At 49.4% G+C, this 19,013-nt stretch overlaps 1 protein-coding gene across 1 annotated transcript in view; it reads left to right on the forward strand.

Moving 5' to 3' along the window:
- Window positions 1–3,343: 3,343 nt before the first annotated feature.
- Window positions 3,344–19,013, forward strand: part of TOP1 (DNA topoisomerase I) — a 67,395-nt gene continuing 51,725 nt past the window's right edge. The window contains exons 1-2 of the mRNA XM_084296462.1: window positions 3,344–3,537; window positions 4,188–4,212. Coding sequence (XP_084152588.1) covers window positions 3,505–3,537; window positions 4,188–4,212 — 58 coding nt within the window. The 5' untranslated portion in view covers window positions 3,344–3,504. The remainder of the gene's footprint in view (window positions 3,538–4,187; window positions 4,213–19,013) is intronic.

The following is a 19,013-nucleotide window of genomic DNA, read 5'->3' on the forward strand; positions in this document are numbered from 1 at the left end:
TGTATTCGGAAGCTTTTTGTATTATTATTTTTCCCCTAAAACATTAGTGCTAGAAACTTGTTAGAGGGAGCCGCAAAAGCTGAGATTCTTATGAAGTAACATCATAGAAGACAAAATAAGCAAGCTTAAATATCTTGGGACTGCTAAAAAACGGGGGAGTTGGCAGTATTGCGCGCCTCCTCCTGCACTCTGAAGGACGGTCATAGATATGACTATTATGACTACTGCTATCAAACTATCAGGACAAGTACTTTATTTACTTATAAAATCTGCTTCACAGTGAAACTTAAAAAACAGTATATACATGTAGTAAAGTTGAATATAAAAGAACTAACTGAATGAACACTACATCGATGTCTTTACGTGAGGCTGAAAACAAGGCAGTGACTTGGGAAAAGGGCTTCAAAGGATCCAGGGATTTGGATACACAGGTTTTGTGTCCTGTATAGGTCCTAGAGCCTCCCACTTGTTTTTACCTCCCATTTCCCAGGTCTGAAACATCACAGCCCGAGCTGTTCTACGTGCTGTGGTGTTCCCTCCCCCTGTTGGCTGGTGACCTACTTGGAGCAGCGACGTGCTGCTGAATGGCCGCAGCTGCACCATCTCCATGCCCAGGCCTGGCCAAGGTGACGAGCTGCAGTGCTGCCACCTGCTCTCCCAGATGGATGCTGGCAAGCAGAGGACCAGGCGGGACTCAGCTCCTGCTGCCTCCTGCTCTGGCCTGAGCACCACGATAGCACAGAGCCTGTGCTGGCTGTGGTGCTCAGGGAAGGCAGGAGCCCTGGAAGCAGCTCCCAGCTGGAATGGGTCCCTGCTTCTCTCAGATCCTGCAAGCGTAGCTCTGTGCGCTCTTTGGGATGACCTTTTCCAGCAGAAGTGGAGGATGAAGTGCCCTACAAAGTCACAGCATGGATGCAGGCCTGGTCTGGAAAGCAGATTTCCATGCACAGAAGTGAGGATTTGGGCTGGAGCAAGCCACAGGATCCCATCCTGACAAAGAATCGTGTTGGCCTCAAATCTGGTCAGGAAAAAGGCACCCACCTCTCTCCTAAAATGCATGCCCTGAGCCTGAACACAGCAAGAAGCCCCAAGTGCACCAAATAAATCAAAGCTCACAATTCACCAGGACCAAGAAGCGGAGGCTTTCCTACAGCTTTTATATGCAGGACGATTTACGATTTAATTTAAACGTGCCATTTCCAGCTGTTTCGTTTTGCAAGCAATCACCTAGGCTACATTAACCTGATGGTGACGTACTGCTGTCCCGGGGAGCCCTCAGAGAGACAGAGTGAGACCACAGCGCTCAGAGCTGTGAATTTCCCCGTTTATCTTGGCGGGGGTGAACACGATTTTGCCAGCGAAGCAGGTCCACACACCTCCAGTGTGTCATTGCCAGCCTCTGCTGTCAAAAGGGCTGGCTGTACAGCAGTGTGTCTTCTGTGGGCTGTTCCCTTCCTTTGCTTAGAGCCTCCCACCATCGAGGGTTGTGAGCTGTGAAGGGGGTGAGGGAAGGTGCTGCAGTTCTGTTGGAGCATCACAGAGCAGGTTATAGGTTTGGAAGGGGGCTGTGAGGTGTTATAGGGGGCTGTAGGGGGTGTTACGCGTCGATACACCTCTGAACAAGTTCTAATTCTCCCTGCCTCTTGGGTTCTGCCAGGGGAATGGTGGCGGGGCAGCGGCTTCTCACAGGCTCTGGTCAGACCTTCAGGTGACCCTGTGGGGCACTGTGGTCGTTATCAGGACCTGAGCTCGCAAACTGGGCAGCTCGCTTCACAGGCAGAGCTCGGCTGGCTGGGTCCACATACAAGGTGTGTGGCCTCCCGTGCCGCTTTGGAGGCTTCCTTCTGCAACCAGAAGTGCGCTCAGAAATGCCTTGAAGATGGCAGCTGCTGGAAGAGGTGGTGAGCCTTCCCTCTGACCGGCGTTGCGGCAGCTCCCTTTCTTACAAGGCCTCCTGAGCAAGGCTTCTCGGGGGGCTGGATATGTAATCTTTAACAAAAAACTGCTGCTTCAGAAGAAAGGGCTTTTAGGGATTGCCAGTGCCCAGCTCTGGACGTGCCAGCCCGCTCCCAGGCTGTCCCCCACCACAAAGCTCAGGCTGTGCAGCTCTGCCTGGCAGTGAACCTCTGGCTGCTCCAGGAGCCTCCTCTCATGCCGTTCTTGTGAGCTGGGGGCAAGCACCTCTTCGCACAGGAGAGGTGTCTGGAGCAGCCTTTTGACTATGTTTATATTTAAAAATCTAACAGTGACTAAAGCAGTTTGCATAATAAACAGCTCTAGAGCCAGAAATATTTGTCTGCTCTGGTTAAAAAAAGGAAGTCCTCAGATCCTCTTCTGAAGACTGCAAGAAAGTGACAGAGTTTTCCCTTTGTGGCACATAAATATGCAGCGCAAATAGGTGGCTGCTGTCCCTGTTACATTTTGATGTATCTCTTCAGATAACCTGGCAGGGCTGGATTATTTTAGCGTCAAACCAAAGCTCTGCTTGCGTGTGGAAGCGGAGGAAAGGTGCAGGGGGGAAGCTCCGAGACCGGAGGCAGCCCTGGGAGCCACGAACAGGCCACGGGCACCGAACCTGCCACACAGCAGAGCGAAAGGAAACCCCAGAACAGGAGCAATGTCCTCTGACGGGGCTGGGCTGGGGGTTATGGGGCTGGGTTATTGTGGGAAGGTCCGTGCTTTGTACAGCTACAAGAAAATGAAGCTTTTGTTGTCTTTTTACACTCAGTTTCCTCACAGGAGGAAAAATTAAAAGCCCTGTTCGTACTGGGGAGAAAAAAAAATAAATAAAAAGAAAAATAAAACTGTTGGCTGATCCCTTTTAAAAAGCAGGAGCCGCTGAGGGGCCGCCCCACACCTCCCCCCCACCGCCCGGCGCCGCCATGTTCCCCTGCCCGCGCGGGGCGGGGCCAGCGCCGGGGGGCGGGGCCCGGCATGCAAAGAGAGCCCTGCAGGGGTGGGGCGGGGCGCATGCGCAGCGGGGGAAGGGGCTCTTACACAATGCCGCGGGTTCGTCCGGCGGCGGGGAGGGGCGTGGCGAAGCATGCAAATGAAGGGCAGCTCGCGCGGCGCGATTGGAGGAGAGGGAGGAAGGGGGCGGGGCCTGATATGTAAAAATCCCTGCGGGAGGGGGCGGGCGAGTCGGCGGCGTTCGGAGGGAGCGTAAAGACGGCGGCGGGGGGGGGCGTGGCCTGTATGTAAATACACCCGGCGGGAGGCGGGGCTCGTATGCAAATGAGAGCCGCCGTTTCCTGGCGCCCGCCCCGGCGTTCTGTCTAACGCTGCCTCGGCCCCGCCCCTTGGGTAAAAGGCTCCGCGGCTGCGCAGTGCGCCGAAAGTCGGACTTAGCGTCTGTTACACAACGGCTGGGCAGCCAGGGGCTGCGCTCTCGGCGCGTCCCCGCTCCGCGCGTCCCCGGCGGCTCGGCTCGGCTCGGCTCGGCTCGGCTCCGCTCCCTTCCTCCCTCCGCTCCTGCTCCGCTCCGACCCTCCCGCACCCTCCGGCATGAGCGGGGACCAGCTGCACAACGATTCCCAGGTGAGCGCCCCCGCACCGCCCCCCGTGCCCCGGGGGGTCCCCAACCCCTCGCCGCCCTTTTGGGGGGGGGTCCCTGCAGACCCCCCCCCCCCCCCCCGCTGCCCCCCTTTCAGCGCTGGGGTTCGCGGCCCGGTGCTGCCCCCTGCCTGCCCCCCCGGGGGGTGACCCATGGGGCTGGGGTGAGCCCTGTCAAGCCGGCCTGGCCCCCCCAGACCCCTCGTTGAGCCCCCCCTGGGGACGGGTCCCCGCTGAGCAGCGGGCTGGGGGCTGGGGGGCGGCGGGGAGAGGGGCAGGGGGCGGCGGGGAGACCCCCACATCCCCCCTATTACCCCCTATCCCCCCCATCATCCCCATCCCGGGGTGGTTTTTTATTTTTTATTTATTTTATTTTTTTTTGGGGGGGGTGGTCCCCGCCGTGAAGGACACCTCGGGCACGGCGCTGCTCGCGGGGTCATTGAATTCCCTTAAAAAATCAGAAAGGGGAGGAGGGAGGAATCGGGGATGAAGGTGGTGGTTTGGTTTGGGGGGTGAATTAAAAGGCGGGGGGGGGGGGAGGAATTAAAGGGGGGGGTACACGGGGGGGTAGGGGGGCTGCCCCCCTGCCGGGACGGCTGTTTTCACGGGCTCTCCGTTGTCTCCTCTCCCCGCAGATCGAGGCGGATTTCCGAGCCAACGGTGAGTGAGCGAGGCGGCCCGGCCCGGCCACAGCCACACGCAGCCACACACAGACATGGCGTCCCAGAGACTAAGTCCCGGCTCCGCGCTCCCCGGCCCCATTGTTCCCATCCAGCCGCCCCCGGAGCCCCCTTCCCGGCCCCCCCGGCTCCCCACCGCCCCCCCAGCCCCTAGCGGGGGCACCGCCGGCCCCCCAGGGCTCCTCTCAACCCCCTCGGAGCCGTTTTTAGGCCCCGATTCCTCGCTGGAAAGTCGCCTTGTCGACGGTCGGGACTTAGTCTCTGCGCCATTTTCTTTTTTTTCCTCCTCGCTTTGCTGTGTGGCTTTCGGCTCCTTCTCCTCCTCCTCCTCTTCCTCCGCCTCCTCCTCAGCCGCCCTCCTGCCGGGGAGCCGGCCCCAGCCCCTGCTCGGGAAAGCCGAGGGGGTTTTATTTATTTTGGGGGTTAAATAAATCCCCGAGCCGTTTTTATCGCTCCTTCCCTTCCCCCCCCCCCAACCCCCCCCCTCCGGCCCTGTTCCTTTCAGGGAATCCCTCCCTCCCTTCCCCTAAAATGAAAGGTGATTGCAACATGTTGCTCCTCAGCAGGATCTGCTGCATCCATTTTACGAACACCCCCTGCTCCTCTCCTGCCCTGCCAACTGATGGGACTTTACCTTGCTGGGTGGGGCTTTTTAATTAAAATAAAAACCCGCGGTGGGATTGGGGGAAAAAAAAAATAATAAAAAAAAAAAAAGGCAACACAAGCAGTGCAGACGATTCCAGAAAGGTAGACAGCATCGCTTCCCAAAGTTTGCACGCTGTAACTGTTCATTTCATTTAGAAACACTGTAGGAGTCATGTGATTTTATTTATTTATTTTTATATATACATATATCGGCCTGTTATTTATATTCGTACATATTCCTACAAATTGCCCACTAAACCTCATGGCTCCTGCCTTTTCTGGCTGTTCATTAATTTTTCCAGGATGCTGAGCGATTGCAACCCCCTCCCCGTGCCATTTAGTGCCAAACCAAAGGGTTTGAGCAAGGAGGGGGGAGCTGGCAGGGCCCGACCTACCTTTATGTGCCTGTGTTGTTGTCATGCTCTTTGGGATGTTTGAGGAACTCTGAGCTCTCCCCTGAACGGTAGAGGACAAAAAAATGATGAAGATGGCTTTGCTTTACTCAGTGCTCTCTTATAACAATATTTAGCATGCTTTTCCGGGCAGTGCCCATGTGCCCCGGTTGCTTTGTAGGCTAATGTGTGTAAATATTTACAAATCTACGTTTGTCTGCACCTTTCCTTCTGTCCATTCATCGGAATGTGATTGTCTGTGTGCAGTTGGAGCGTGCAGTAGTTTTTGAACTTTATTCCCATTCTGATGGGAAATATAGCAAATCTCTAGGAGTAAATTTTAGCAGGAAGAAAAAGGCCAAGTGGATTTCCCAAGAAGTGCAGTAGGAACTCTTGAAGCAACTTAAATACAAGCATGTATTTGAATACTTGTAGTCTTTTTATGCTGGGAAATATTTGCCTCACGATCATTTCTATTTAGGGAAAAGTACTCCCTGGAAAGCTTCAGTTACTTGCTGATTTACATAGGGGAGATGATGCACGTTCGACCCTTCCCCTTCAGCTTCCAGTGAAGCTCTTTGAGGATTTTCTCTCCTCTATTATGACCACGGGCCGTGTTATTCTTACAGGGTTTTAGGCATTCAGTGCTTAAAACTCCCCCCGTTTTGATTTCTACCATGTGTTGGAAGAATTCAGGACGCAAATTTAAAGTAAGGTACCTTGATGTAAAAACTGAATTCCTGGTAAATCGAACACACGCAGCAATATTTGTACCAGCGTAGGTATCAGCACCCTTTTCCTCTTATTGAAATTATTTTTATGGCCGTCACGAAACATTGTGGCCGCTCAGAGGTCCCAAAAATCCGAAATCCTCTTCAGTGGTGAAAGGTGCGTGTAACCCTGTTAGTCCTGTCAGGAGAATAATGCCGAATGGTCGCTGTCCTCCCTGACCTTGTGACCAGGACTGATCTTCCTGAAAACCTGTCACCTCCGCTTGTGCTGCGGCTTGTTTCCTCCACCCAGGAGTTCTTTGCACTTCTGTGTTGGGAATTGTCACGCATGGCCTGAGAAAAGCAGCTCTGGCTTAGGCATAGCGGCGAGGCTCTGGCTCTTATTCTAGTTTTCATCCTATTTAGTGGCAAAGGGGGGAAGTGGGTGGTGGGAATCTCAAGTACGTTTTCTTTTAAGAATTGGTTTGTGCTTCGGTTATTGTCAGACAGCTCGGAACAGCAGAGGCCAAGTCTCCTTTTAGGCTGCCTTCACATCTTCACGTTTGGGGAAAGGGAAGTTTTTCTGAGGGCTAATCCAAACTGTTGAATTACAGCAGTGAACGTTTTCATTAACAAAAAGTGCTTTGGGTGACTTCTGATTAGTGTATCAGTCATAGGGCAACTTAAGCACTTGAAAGCTTCCTGTTGTTACAAATGTCTTTCGTATTTAGGTCAGGGGACATGCTGCCTTCCCCGCCATCACGCAAGTTGTTGCAGCCGAAGCTGGGTGGGTGGAGGTGGATCTGCCAGCTGATTGCAGGTCACAGAGAGGAGCCTGCTGGCTGTAGCAAAGAACTTGGATCTTGTTACGGACCGGTTTCATTGATAGCAGGATACTATTAGGTATGAGAGAGGATGCCACTTGTAAATACGTGTTCTTGGCTATTTCTTGACATCGAATCGCCAGATCCCTCTGGCTACTCTAAGCAAGAGTGTCCTGGGCAAATTCCAGCTTGGGTAATTGCATTCCATCTCGATATCCAGATTCCCCCTCCTGTTTAATTTGGCCATAGCGGGTAATTTTTTTCACCTTAACTGTATTTTTAGTGGCGGTACACACTGCAAAGAATTTTCCATGTGCAGCCCTAGCGGTGGCTGTTTGCAAACCATCCCGCGAACAATATTGTGCTGAAACAGTAGGTCTTTTTTGCAAGTAACATCCTACAGTCTTCAGCATGCAAGAAGGGAAGCAGCAGTCTAAACCTGTCATTTCCAAGAACAGCTTGGTCATTGGAAATGACCCCTTCTCCACAGCTGTGAATGTTGAGTCATAACCATGTACCCTGGAGTACAGAAGAGATTCTGAAATTTTTTTCCTCACTTGGTGAATTTGAGATCACTTCAGATGTAAAACCTGCTTGGATTCTGTTTAGTTTAGCTGTAAGAGCTTTATTGCTAAGGTTGAATATAACAGCTTCTTGCCCCTGAGGACAACCTTGAGACTGAAAGGAATTTATCTTAACTTTCAGTTCTCCTATTATGCTTGTGGAGTGCTGTAGATAAAACTTATTTTTGGTTGCAAAATGATCAAATTCAAGGCGAAGGCTCCTAAACTGCAGTAACTGCTGCAAGTGCCATGGCTGTTTGTCAGCCTGCCGGCAGAGCTGCTGTAAGATCCAGCACTTTTTTAAAATCCAGCACTCTCCTAGGTAGGAAGGGAAGGCATTACCCGAAGTGAAGAAAGATGACTTGACCAACGATGATAAGATTGAATTTGCAACCATTAAGAGCATGTTAACAGGAGTCATGTGTGAATTTGATTGTCTGTCTAGAAGTCGTCATGTGGAAGTCAAGCCTGTTTGAGTGGGAGGCTCGCTTTAATTGTGATTTTGGGACCGGGGTGGTGATGGGTCCTTTCTGCTCCAGCTTGTGCTGCTTATCAGAAAGTGGCAGGTTTTTCTGTTGTCCTGAATGCTTGTATGGCACCTCTGTATGTCAGGGTGAAGACGTGAAGGGGAGTGAGCAAGAGGGAAGTGTAGTTTAAATAGCCAGGGTGCTGAACAAATGCCTTACAAGTTCGGGTATTTCAGCACCCTTGTGTTCTGCATTAAATTCACATTTCCTTTACAATGACAGAGCTGGGCACACAAAGGGTGGGGATGGCTTAAATGCTGACAGGCTGAACACTGACACAGCAGAGGTCCTGAAGGTTTTTCAGTGGTTGGGAACCAATCTGCTGGAGCCCTGGTTTGTTCTTGCTCCCCTCTGCCTCGCTGGTGCCTTCTGGCTGGGCAGGAGGATTTTTGGAAGGAGAGCAGGGTCACATCTGCTGGCTCTGTGTACCTTAGAGCTGCTGCAGAGCCACAGTACCAAACAAACCTCCTGAAGTTAGGAAGCTCGAAGGTAAACTCTTGTGCTCTATCCCTGCACACATCAGGGCGAAAGCGTCTTCTAAGTTCCCTGGGAGCGTGATGTCATCGGCGCTTTTAAATGTCAAACGTTTGGCCAGGGATCCACCATACAAAAGGTAGCTAATGGTATTTAGCAGCAGATTGATATCTCCGCGGAAATTTTCCTTTCCCTTTTTTGTGCTACGTTCCTTAGGACGCACGTTTCCATGTAACTCGTTCCTTCCAACACAAGCCTCGAACCTGCCTGAGCCAGCGCTGGGAGCAGTGCTGCCCACAGCCGGTCCTCAGAGCAACACTCGAGGCAGTTTTAAACCTGAAACTTTAAATCTGAAAAGTATTTCGTGTCAGACCCTGATCCTTGCAAGGTTTTTAATGTGTTTTTTTGTGTGTGTGTGTGTTTTTAGCGTTGGTTTGTAGCATCTCCAGCAATCTTTTGCCAGGACTGTAGGACATAACAGTGCAGCTTTCCTACAGGAGTCCCCGAGATGCTGGCAGTGAGGGTACCCTGCAGTAAGCTGATCATTTCTGACACGTCTCAGAAAGGCAGACTGCAGGGAGACCTTGTGAAATGTAAATAAAAATACTGCTGGTAAGCTGCTCTCGCCTATCATGCGCTGCCTGAGTTGTTTGCATGTATTTTCCCAGCAGTAGCATCAGAAGGGCTCTGCGAAGACCTGGAGGTCTGGTGTGTTAATTGTGCCGACACGTTCAGTGTTTGGGTTAGGACTTAATGGGTGTCTTATGGGAGTGGGGAGTTGAACGCATTTGTTATCTGCGGCCAACTTTTGTTTTTGTTAAAACTCAGCAGAATTACCTAAATGTGCTGGAAGATGTGTTTTGGGGGTTAATGGCCTGTGTGCTTTCTGCTTTCGCATTCTCTTAAGATGTTTTTCCTTTTACTGCAGTATTAAGCAATATTCCTATCGGGGCTGCTTTGTTTACTTTGTAAAACATGAAAAAAATTTAACCAAGGAACCAATATTTATGTAAAAGTGTGGCTTTTTACATGGCTTTATGTAAACTAGGCACACGGCTCATAAGCATAATCGAACAAATTCAGATTTAATTTCATTTTACAACTGTGATTTCAGGTATTTGTCGGATAGTTCATTGAATTCCTACCTCCTGAGTTGTGCTGTCAGCAGAAACTGCAATAATATGTAATTATAGCAAGTACTTAACATCTCATTGACTCAAATTCCTCTGTTAATGATTTCACTGGATTCCTGTTAAAGTCATACCTGCTGAAATAGCACAAGTCACTGCCCTCTTAGAGAGACTCGGGGTCAGATTCTTACCGGTGGTGTAAATTGCTGTGATCCCACTAAAATCAGTGGTGTCCTGCCATTATACCTGCTCCTTTGTTGTTGCACCGGAGGGATGGGCTTTAACGATACAATGACTTCTTTATGAAAAGGATAATTTACCTTAAGAAATCAGCGCAGATTTCTTTCTGCGCATGTTCAAGATAGGATAGTTTCTCTTTCAAGTCTGCTTGAGCTGGCTGGGCTAGTAAAATTCCTGATATCCTTGTAAGACATGCAGTCATTCAGAAATATTTATTGCCTTATTAAACTGAATTGCCTTTGCAGCTGCTAGTTTTATGGAAACTGCCCCAAGTTTTATATAAAACCTCACACTGAAACATGAGAGCAAAATGCTAGTTAGCACTGTGTATTCTGCTCCTGCCCCTGTTTTTAAAGGAGTTGTAGATGCCCAAATCTGAGAGAGGATCCTCGTAGTGGGAGGCGGTGTGTATCACCTTGCTTTCCTGAGGCTGTTTTCTTCAACCGAGGCAGCGTCAGATGACAAATAAGCCCGGCCATGCCTTCTCCCTGCATGACTATCAGTTCTGAGCTGTTTAGCACCGTCAGCGTTTAAATATGTATCATCATTAGACTTGAGAATGCTTTCTCCCCTTAAATGAACAAGAGGAGGGCAGGGACTTGCTGGTATTCCAGCAGCGCGTGAGTTTGTTGCTGACCTGTGCTTCTGAAAGAGCAGCTGAAAATCACGGCTTAGAAACAAGTCTTCAGCACAGCGGGATGAATCCTCCTGAACGGTATTCCCGGTTGCTGCTGCCCTTCCTCTCTTGCTAAATGCCTGCTCCAGGGAGCTCCCGCTCTGGCTGGTTTAACACGGGAGTTCCTACGGTGCTGAAGTGCTCCTGGGCAGAGCCTTTCCTGCTCTTCCCCAGGTCTGCAGGGCTGAAACGTGTCTTAGTGCAGTATTTGTTCAAAATGTCCTTGCTGACACAGATACTAAGTGTTTCCAGTGGGTTTATTGAGTTTATAATTACAAATCTTTTCAATGACAGCTTTTTAAACTGATAATGGTAAGGAGAGAGCTGCAGGAACACCTCCTGGTGTCACAGAGGTGGGACACTCGGAAAGTGACGTGAAGAGAAGGGGTGAGGCTACTCTTGTGCTCCACGGGGTATGAAGAGCAGTTGTTGGTTGCTGTTGGCCTTAGGAACATGAGCATTATGCATATTTTTCTTTTCAAATTGAAATTTGCTTCCTAAAATTGGCCTCAGCTGATGAACAAGTGAGAGCTGCAGACCTGAGACTGAAAGCAGAGAGAACAGAGCCGCAGTCAGTCCCGAAACTCGTTCCTTTGTAGCACCTGCCTAACATCAATGGTGCTCAAACTTCTTTGAGGTAAAAGTAGCATTTTGTTAAACCTCAGCCCGCGTTAACAGTATCAGCAGAGATGCAGGTGTGAAATGTTCCAGTCCTTGCAATGAGCAATGCTCTGGGAGATCCTCCAGCACAACCGGTGCTCCTGATGCTCTTGGGGAAGTGGGAGACCTCAGCAATTAGTTCCTGTTAGCTACTAATAACAGAGACGGAGCTCTGCAGTGAGGGAAGGTGAGCGGAGAAGGGATTGCACCTTAAAAAAGAACCACCTCATACGTCTGTGAGATCTGTTGCAAATGTCAGTTGTACTGACATTTCCTACACTATTGGGCCTTTTTGTCTGTTAGAACAACACAACTGAGTGTGGAAAAAGGAATGGATGGGTAAGGTTTGTGAAAACTACACTTCATACCGTTGCTCCACTCGGGGGGAGTTTCCTTTGTTCCTGGCTGTTCGCTCCAGCCCAGCAGCTTCACGTGATGCTGGTGGCTGGAGTAGTCCAGCACAGGCAGTTTGCTTGCACTGACAACTGCTCCGAGTTGTCCAGCCACCAGTTCCACCCCAAAGCAGTCACGAGGACGGACAGGACAGCACTGAGCGTGCTTTGCTCCTCTCAGGGAAAACTTTGGAGGTAGGGGCTGGAAAACGTCTGAAATACGTGTCTGGATGGGATGGGGGCAGTGCAGGCTCAAATACGGGAGGCATGGCGGGAAGGCTGGTGCAGGTACTTGTCACTCGGCTTCAGCAGACAGTGCATCAGCAAGACAAACAAGGTGTCTCCACCTAAAGCACCTAAATCGTCTCTTGGGTTTGAAGGCCACAACCCCTGAAACTGGGATGGTTGTGGGGTGAACAGCGGCAGCGTTGGGCCATTGGGAAACTCCCTTGTAAGAAGGATCCTGCCAGGCTCTTAAAGCCAAAAGGTGCTTCTCACGAAGCTGCTGATCAGCAGATCTTCTGGGCTTCTCTATCGATATTTTGGAAATGACTGCACTTGTTCATGTTCACGAGCTCACCATATGTTTTGTGCAGTTGTGAGCTGTGGGGGTGTGCGTCTGTATTTTTATCTCATACCTTCATCAGTGAGAAGGGGTTTTTAAGGAGCGTTACAAAAACAGCAGCTTCTGAGCATGGCAGAGCGCTGAGCTGTGTGGTGCCCACCAAACGATGGAGATCAGCTCCTTTTAATGGTGCCCTGCGTGGATGGGCTGCCTGTGCCAGACAGACGGACACACGGCACAGCGTGGAGCTGGGCGGCCCTGCGCTTGGCTCTATCTTCCCCTGGCTGACGAGGGATTGATTTCTGCCACAGGAAAGCTTGGACTGTACTCATAGCTTTGCTGAAATGTTGTGATCAGGCTGTGCAGCTTGCTTTTGGCTGGGTCGCATCTGTGTCCGTTCGAGAGGAGCTGTGGTGAGGACACGCTGGCTGCGTCCCCTCAGCTGTGCCCTACAGCTGCCGTGGTCTGCTACAGACACAACGTTTTGGCACGTGGTGCAGCTCTCTTTGGGGGAGGACTGCTCCCATTCTCAGTGCAACAATAATTCGGATTCCTCAAAATGTCCCTTTCTCCCGTAAAGCCATTTTTCAAAGATTTCCTACAAAATAAGATGCTGGTGACTTCTACTTAGTTGCTGCTGAGTCTGAAGTCCCTCAGTCATTTGCAGCATCACAGTAATCTTTGCAGCGAGCATCTGGGAGCTCGCTAGTAAAGAATCCTGCACTGTGAGGGAGCAAATGATGGGGAGAAATGAAATACGAGGACTCACGTTCAACACGGGTAAGACTGCGTGCGGCTTGTCCGTCTGAAACCCACTGGGTTAACGCCTGAGCATTGTTCAGCAGCTCTGGAATGAGCTTCCCAAGTGCTTTGTAATTCCCAAAGCCTTGGGCTCGCTGCACTGCTCAGCAGATACTGCGTGGGGCTGGAAGTTGTCTCGTCCCCATCCAAGTGTCTGTCATCCTGCTGCAGCTGGAAGATTTGTGTGGCGGTGCCTAAATGGAACAGTGTTAACAACTTTTTCAAGATTTTTTTTTAAATCGAGCAGGGATGTGCCTTCGTGGTAAGAAGTCAAGAAAATAATTAGTAAGAACAGAGTAATGCCCAAGCACAGGTAGCTTTTTAAATTCTCCTGGCATTTGTCACTTACTCTGATCTATTGCCTAACACAGCTTCTTACACGAGAATATAAATCTCAGAGTGTTACCCAGGAGCTATTTTCTTCCTTTATTTGCAATCTTTCTTCCCTACACCTTTTAGGTTTGAATGGCAACGCAGTATTTTTTTCCTTGTACATAGCACGGCGTAGATGATCATTGTTTTAGGGTCAGGGCGATGTACTTAGGCTGAACTTCTTATTGATGGCGATGTATCAGTGCCCAAGGCTTATATTGCAGTATTTGAACAAGGGCCAGGCTTGTCAAACAGCTGTTCGTCTTCCTCGGAGCTTGCAGTTCTTGCTCTGGAGAGATGGCTCGAGGTGGCCTAAAAAGACCTTTTGGGGAAGAGAATGAGGAAAAAGTGGAAGCTCACAGAAACGTTTGCTTTCCTCTGCAATATGACAAATGCCTGTTGTGGGTTTCTCAGTATCAGAAATAAGAGTTCAGAAACCCACAGTTGTCTTGTAAGCGAAGCGCAGAGAGTTCTGGAGCTGGGATAGCACGGTGAGAGACCGGCTGCTATTTCTGCTGTCTGCAGAGCAATTTTATGGGGGGAAAAGTACAAACGGTGGCAGGGGACAGGCTGTAACGAGGTATTCGGGACACCTCCTAACCAGGCAGGAGGGCTGCCTTGCTTGATCTTCGCTGCGGTGGACGCAAGTCAGAGGTGAGCTTGGCCTGTGCCGGGGGAATTCGGCAGCTCCAGGAGCTGGCGGTGGCTCTGCCAGCTCGGGGCTTGGTGCGGTGCTGCCCTGCCAGTCCCTGCTGCTTGGGGATGCTCGAGGCTGCACGAGGATGCAGGGTCGAGTACAGAGGGAGACTTCAGAAGGTGGCGGCATGAAGCACCAGGAGGGATGTTCTGTTACGACCCCGTGCCTGGATTTAAGGTCCTTTGTGCCACGTACATTGTTATCCTGTCCTAAGGCCCCGCTGTTTAAATAGGCAGCCCGGTGGGAGAGGGGGAGGGCCGTGCTCTTTGCAAAGGTGGAGAAGCGAGAACAGAGTGGGAGTGACTTCTCTCAGCACAGAAATAGACACAAAGCTGTCTGGCTACGACTCAGGTTCAATTCCAACTTGGACTTTTGGTTTTGATCTTTAATTCTCTCCAGTCTACGACTGAAATGGTTAGGAAAAAAAACAACAAACCTTTCTGCAGTTTCAGCTTATATTTTTAGATGCAGGATGCCTCTCAGGAGCTAAAACCTGTTTTTTTGTTGTTTTTTTTTTTCCTGTACGAAATAATTTGACAAATATTAAAATGTTTTAAAATGTTGCAAGTCAGGTTTTGTAATTAGTGAAACTGCTGGATTTACAGCAGTGAGATCAGTGGTTTCCTGGTCCGTGTGTGGGGTTCTGGCACCGCGTACTCCTCAGGTTAGTCTCTTGCACCACACATGGCAGCACACACGAGTGTCTGCTAACTGTGCCTTGAGCAATAGGAAAAGCATCAGCAGAGCATATTGCGTCTTTTGGCAGTTTGTGAATCCTAGCAAGCATGTGAGTAAGATCAATTACCGAAGAGATAAAACAGCAGGGAAGGGCAGGTACCAGTTGGTACTTGCCTAAGAAGGTACACCTACGGGTTAGACGAGCACTCTCCATTTTAATCGAGCCGTTTGGGAAGCTGGAAGCAGGAACCCTTTGGAGAGATCCGTGTGAGCGTGATTCATTGCAACACAAGCAGCGCCTACAAAATGGAGGGATGGAGTAGCACTACTGACGTAGGCTGAGGTTTGTACGCTAGAGTTAATGACCACCAGATGGGGAATAAAAAGCTGCCTGCTCCTCTTCTGAGGACCGAGAATGTCACTGGAGCTATTAAAATGTGCTCTATCTGTTGTAACGCTTCCTTGTGCGCAGTAAACCCCTTTACGTGCGGATCAGAGTAAGCCTTCCTCGCTGCCGTTTCCCCTCAATGCTTAGATTTCAGCTTTGGTTTTGATGGAGGATGAGGTTCCTTCGGTTTGGTGCAAGTCAGAGGTACAGAGGGAAAAGGCGTGGGTGCTTTCGGGCAGCAGAAGAGCGAGGTGCAGGTTGTGTTGTAGCACGCTGCCGCCAATTGCCAGATCTAGAGGCAGCAGCTTCGTGTGTCTAGAAATACAATGCAAAAGACGAACTCTTAACAAAAGCGACCTTGATGCTTCGGCAGCATTGCCCCGTCCCCATGTCGGTGTCATCTTCATCCATCCTTTTAGCAGAGAGGCAGTGGCACGACTCAGGATATCTGCCAGCGCTGCTGACTCCGAGTCTCGCAAGCATCGCGCTGGAGCTGTTTGGACACAGGTTGCAGCGCCTTGCTCCAGCAGGTGGAAACATCTCCAGCTCTCCCGGATATCTTTGCCTCATGAAGGTGGATGATGAGTTTTTTTTTGAAGAGTCTTTTCTTTTTGTTTTCTTCCATCCTCTGGTGTTTTTCCTACTCCAAAACCAGGAAGCCTCTCGGAGGAGCTAGCCTCTTGTCTGAGTCATAATATTACAGCTGTGTATGTCACCTGCACTTTATTAGGGAAGCACAAGCAAGCTGTCCTTGAAATACCTGTTTTTATGAGTAGATGCAGTCTTCTAATTTAAAATGTGCTTCTCTCTGGAGTTTGATGGCTGTCGTAAACAATTAAGTTTTCCTTTTATCATCAAGTGGGCTTATTCAGCATCGCTTGTATTTAAGGCAAGCTTCTTTTTAGGTTTTTAGACTGCTTTAATTGTGTAGATGTGAGGAGAAAATGGGGCTTAGCACTTGATGCTCTGTTCTTGGATTCTGGTGCTGAGCGTCAGCACGCTGTGGCTGTACTTGCCCTGGTCCATAGCTTGTCTTGCAGTGGTTGGAGACAGAGCAGGTAGCAATAAGCTGCCTATGCTAGTAATTAAATCCTTAAATTGAATTTTATGCGGAAGTCAAGCTCTGGAATTGATGATCAGTTTCCTGTTTCGTAAGTGAAGGTGTAAAGCTGTTGCTCTCCAGCTTTTTCAAGCATTAACTTCATGTCTAGTGCTTGCCCCTTCCCTCCCGCCCTGTCCTGTTGGACGTTTGTCCAGTGCCGTGTGATCTTCAGTTCCTGGCGCTGCTGAGCATCACTGCTGGAGCATGAACCTGTGTGTGTGCTGAGTTAAAAACTTTACGTTTTCTGTGCTCGTGAGCACGCCTCTTACTGTACGCATCGTGTGCAACTCTCCTCTCTGTTAGGAATCCGCTTTTTGGGTTGTTTTTTGAAGCTGCTGGTGCCGCTTTTGCGAGCCAGATTGATCTGTTCTGCGTGCAGTTCAGCAAGCTGGTGCTGACAGCAGGGAGAGCTGCTTCGGAAGGTGGGTTGGGTCTGCTGGGAACAGATCGCTGTGCCTCGGGCTTGACTCACCAGTGTGCTCGGTTAGAAGGATCAACAACAATAACCCCTGGCCACGTTTCTGAAGGATCGGCAGGTTTACAGAGTTGTGGTGTGCTGAAGTCAGTGTGTTTTTAAACGGAGTCCTTTGTGGATTTATGGAGAATGGAGCTGCGGAGCATTGTTTTGTGAAATGCATCCCCTGTAGCTGTATTTCCCAAGACCAAGAAACAGTGTTCAAAACAGATGTGAGCCTCATTTATTAATGTCAAAATTAGTTTGTTTTTAATTTAAGTTCTGATGTTTTTCTCCCTTTCTGTAAATACTCCACCCATCTACCCCGGCACAGGAGCCTTGTCCTCAGATGCTAACCCAGGCTACGAAACCTTAAATCCCAGAGGGAACTTGTTAGCGTGTAGTTCAAGGAGCCCTCCTTGCATCACGCCAGTGTGTTTGTGTCTGGGAGGGCAATTGAGCTGGGGAGAGGAACACTTCCCAGTTTCATTTTCATAGAGGAGTCCTGGAGAAGAAGTCTGTGAACTTGCACATGGCAAATATTTACTTTCTGAATGGAATGGAGATATGCTATTAGATTTTTCTAAGCTGAGTTTTTATAGTGCCCCTTTGTGTACACTCCTGGTTTAATCTCAGCAGAGCTCTGGAATTAGTCTCTGGCAATTAGCTCAATAGGCAAATGCAGCCAAAGAAGTTCTCACTTCAATTGTTCTTCCCCAATATGGAAAAAAATAGTAATTTTGTTGGGGTCTGTGGACTACAAACAAGTTTAATGGCGTTTTTAATAGCTGTTTCAGAGACTGGAAAGGGAAGTGTTCTGCTAGTTTTCACTTTGGACAAGGGCTGGTATTCAACAGGGCTTGCTTGTGAGCATCCGTGAGTGTTTGAAGGCTTAAGGAAGGCAAATCAGTGGCGTGGCTCGTAGGTCTGATTTCCGTGCTCTGAAGTCAGTGTCATTTTGTCAGCAAGCGTCAGTGATGTTTGCTCGGTTCATCATCCTGTAAGCTATACCCCAAATTTTAATCGCCTCCTTCCCTTCGTTCCTAAGTAACCAAACAGCAGATCGGTGGCGTTGTCAGCGCTTTGCTAAATCCTGCTCTGCCATTTCCCAAACCCTGTGAGCCAAATGGTTTTAAGTACGTGGAGAACTAGGTTCAGATCAAACTACTGATGGAGATTGATACTCTAAAGAAGACGTCAGCACAGAAAGAAGTTGTCAAGCATCTTTGTATGCCGAGTCAAATGAGGTTTCTTCCCTGTTGGTCACTGCAGTTTACACTCGCCCTTGCTCAAACCAGATTTGCTCTTGCATCCAGATGCGCAGTAGCTCATAAAGCAACTTCTAAAGCACACCTTGATGGAACAAATGCTGATTTAACTGCACACTGAATTGTAGTGAAGTTAGATTTTTGAGAACATGATGCTTGGCATTAGCAAACAGTTTCCTTGTGTTACTTGTGCGTGGCTATTGCTTTCTGCATGAAAAAAAAAAATGCAGGTTGTGTATCAGGGCAGCTGTCTTGCTGTAAACTGCTAGAGCTGAGATTCCAGTCTTCCTTACAGTGACCGTAGCAGCACAAAGTATCTCATTTTGTATTTTAATCGCTAGGTAACTGGTACTTTCTGTAAAATCTTTTGTCGTGAGAACCAATGTGGAACTGTTTGCCAGGTCACAGATGCTTTCTCGCGTAGAGGCTCCTGAACTGTTTTGCCTCTTAGAGCTGCAAAGAAATGTCCTTAGGAAACCAGGTTAACCTAATAGTGTTTCTGGCCAATGTGGAGTGTTCGGTAACGTCACCGCTAGCAGTGAAACACTACTGTTAAAGCAGTTATTTTAATTTTCAATTTCATCATACCCTTATCTCCGGGGGTATCTTGATCTGTGAGTGCAGCGTGTTAGTCTTGGGGAGGGAACATGAAGTTAAATATCTCACATCTCTTGCTGATCTTCAGTGCAGGTTATTTGCATTTATTCTTACCTCATTAGAGCTGCTCATCGTGCAGTTTGCTCACTTGCAGGCTTTACGTAACGCTCCCACTATGCATTAATAAAGACTGGAGGCTCCTGTGTATCGGTATCAGCGCCTTTTCACCTCTGATAGTCTCAAGTAAAGCTGATCACAGGTCACAGCTATGATCACAGGAAAAACAGGGAGTTTGTTCTGGTCTGCGAGGGACTGGAGTACAGGAAGTAAGATAATTGCTAGCTGTAAAAGATCCAAGTTCAAAAATAAACTGGTGCATTTAAAAACTTGCAAACAGCGTTGCCTAAATGCACGGAGGCTCAAACAGGTTCGAGTGCTGCGGGTTCAGAAGCCCCTGGGGCAAGCAGCTTCCCGAGGGGAAGGGAACGGGGAACCTGGGCACGGATGGCTCCCGGGGTGCTTCAGGAAGGGAAGGGAAGGGAAGGAAAGGCAGGAGGAAAGGGCACAGCTGCTGCTCTGGGTGTCTGCAGAGGAGCAAATGCTAAATCCCTGCAGTGGCTGTAGAT

The sequence above is a fragment of the Netta rufina genome (assembly GCF_964035555.1).
Source record: "Netta rufina genome assembly, chromosome: 16".
Taxonomy (NCBI): domain Eukaryota; kingdom Metazoa; phylum Chordata; class Aves; order Anseriformes; family Anatidae; genus Netta; species Netta rufina.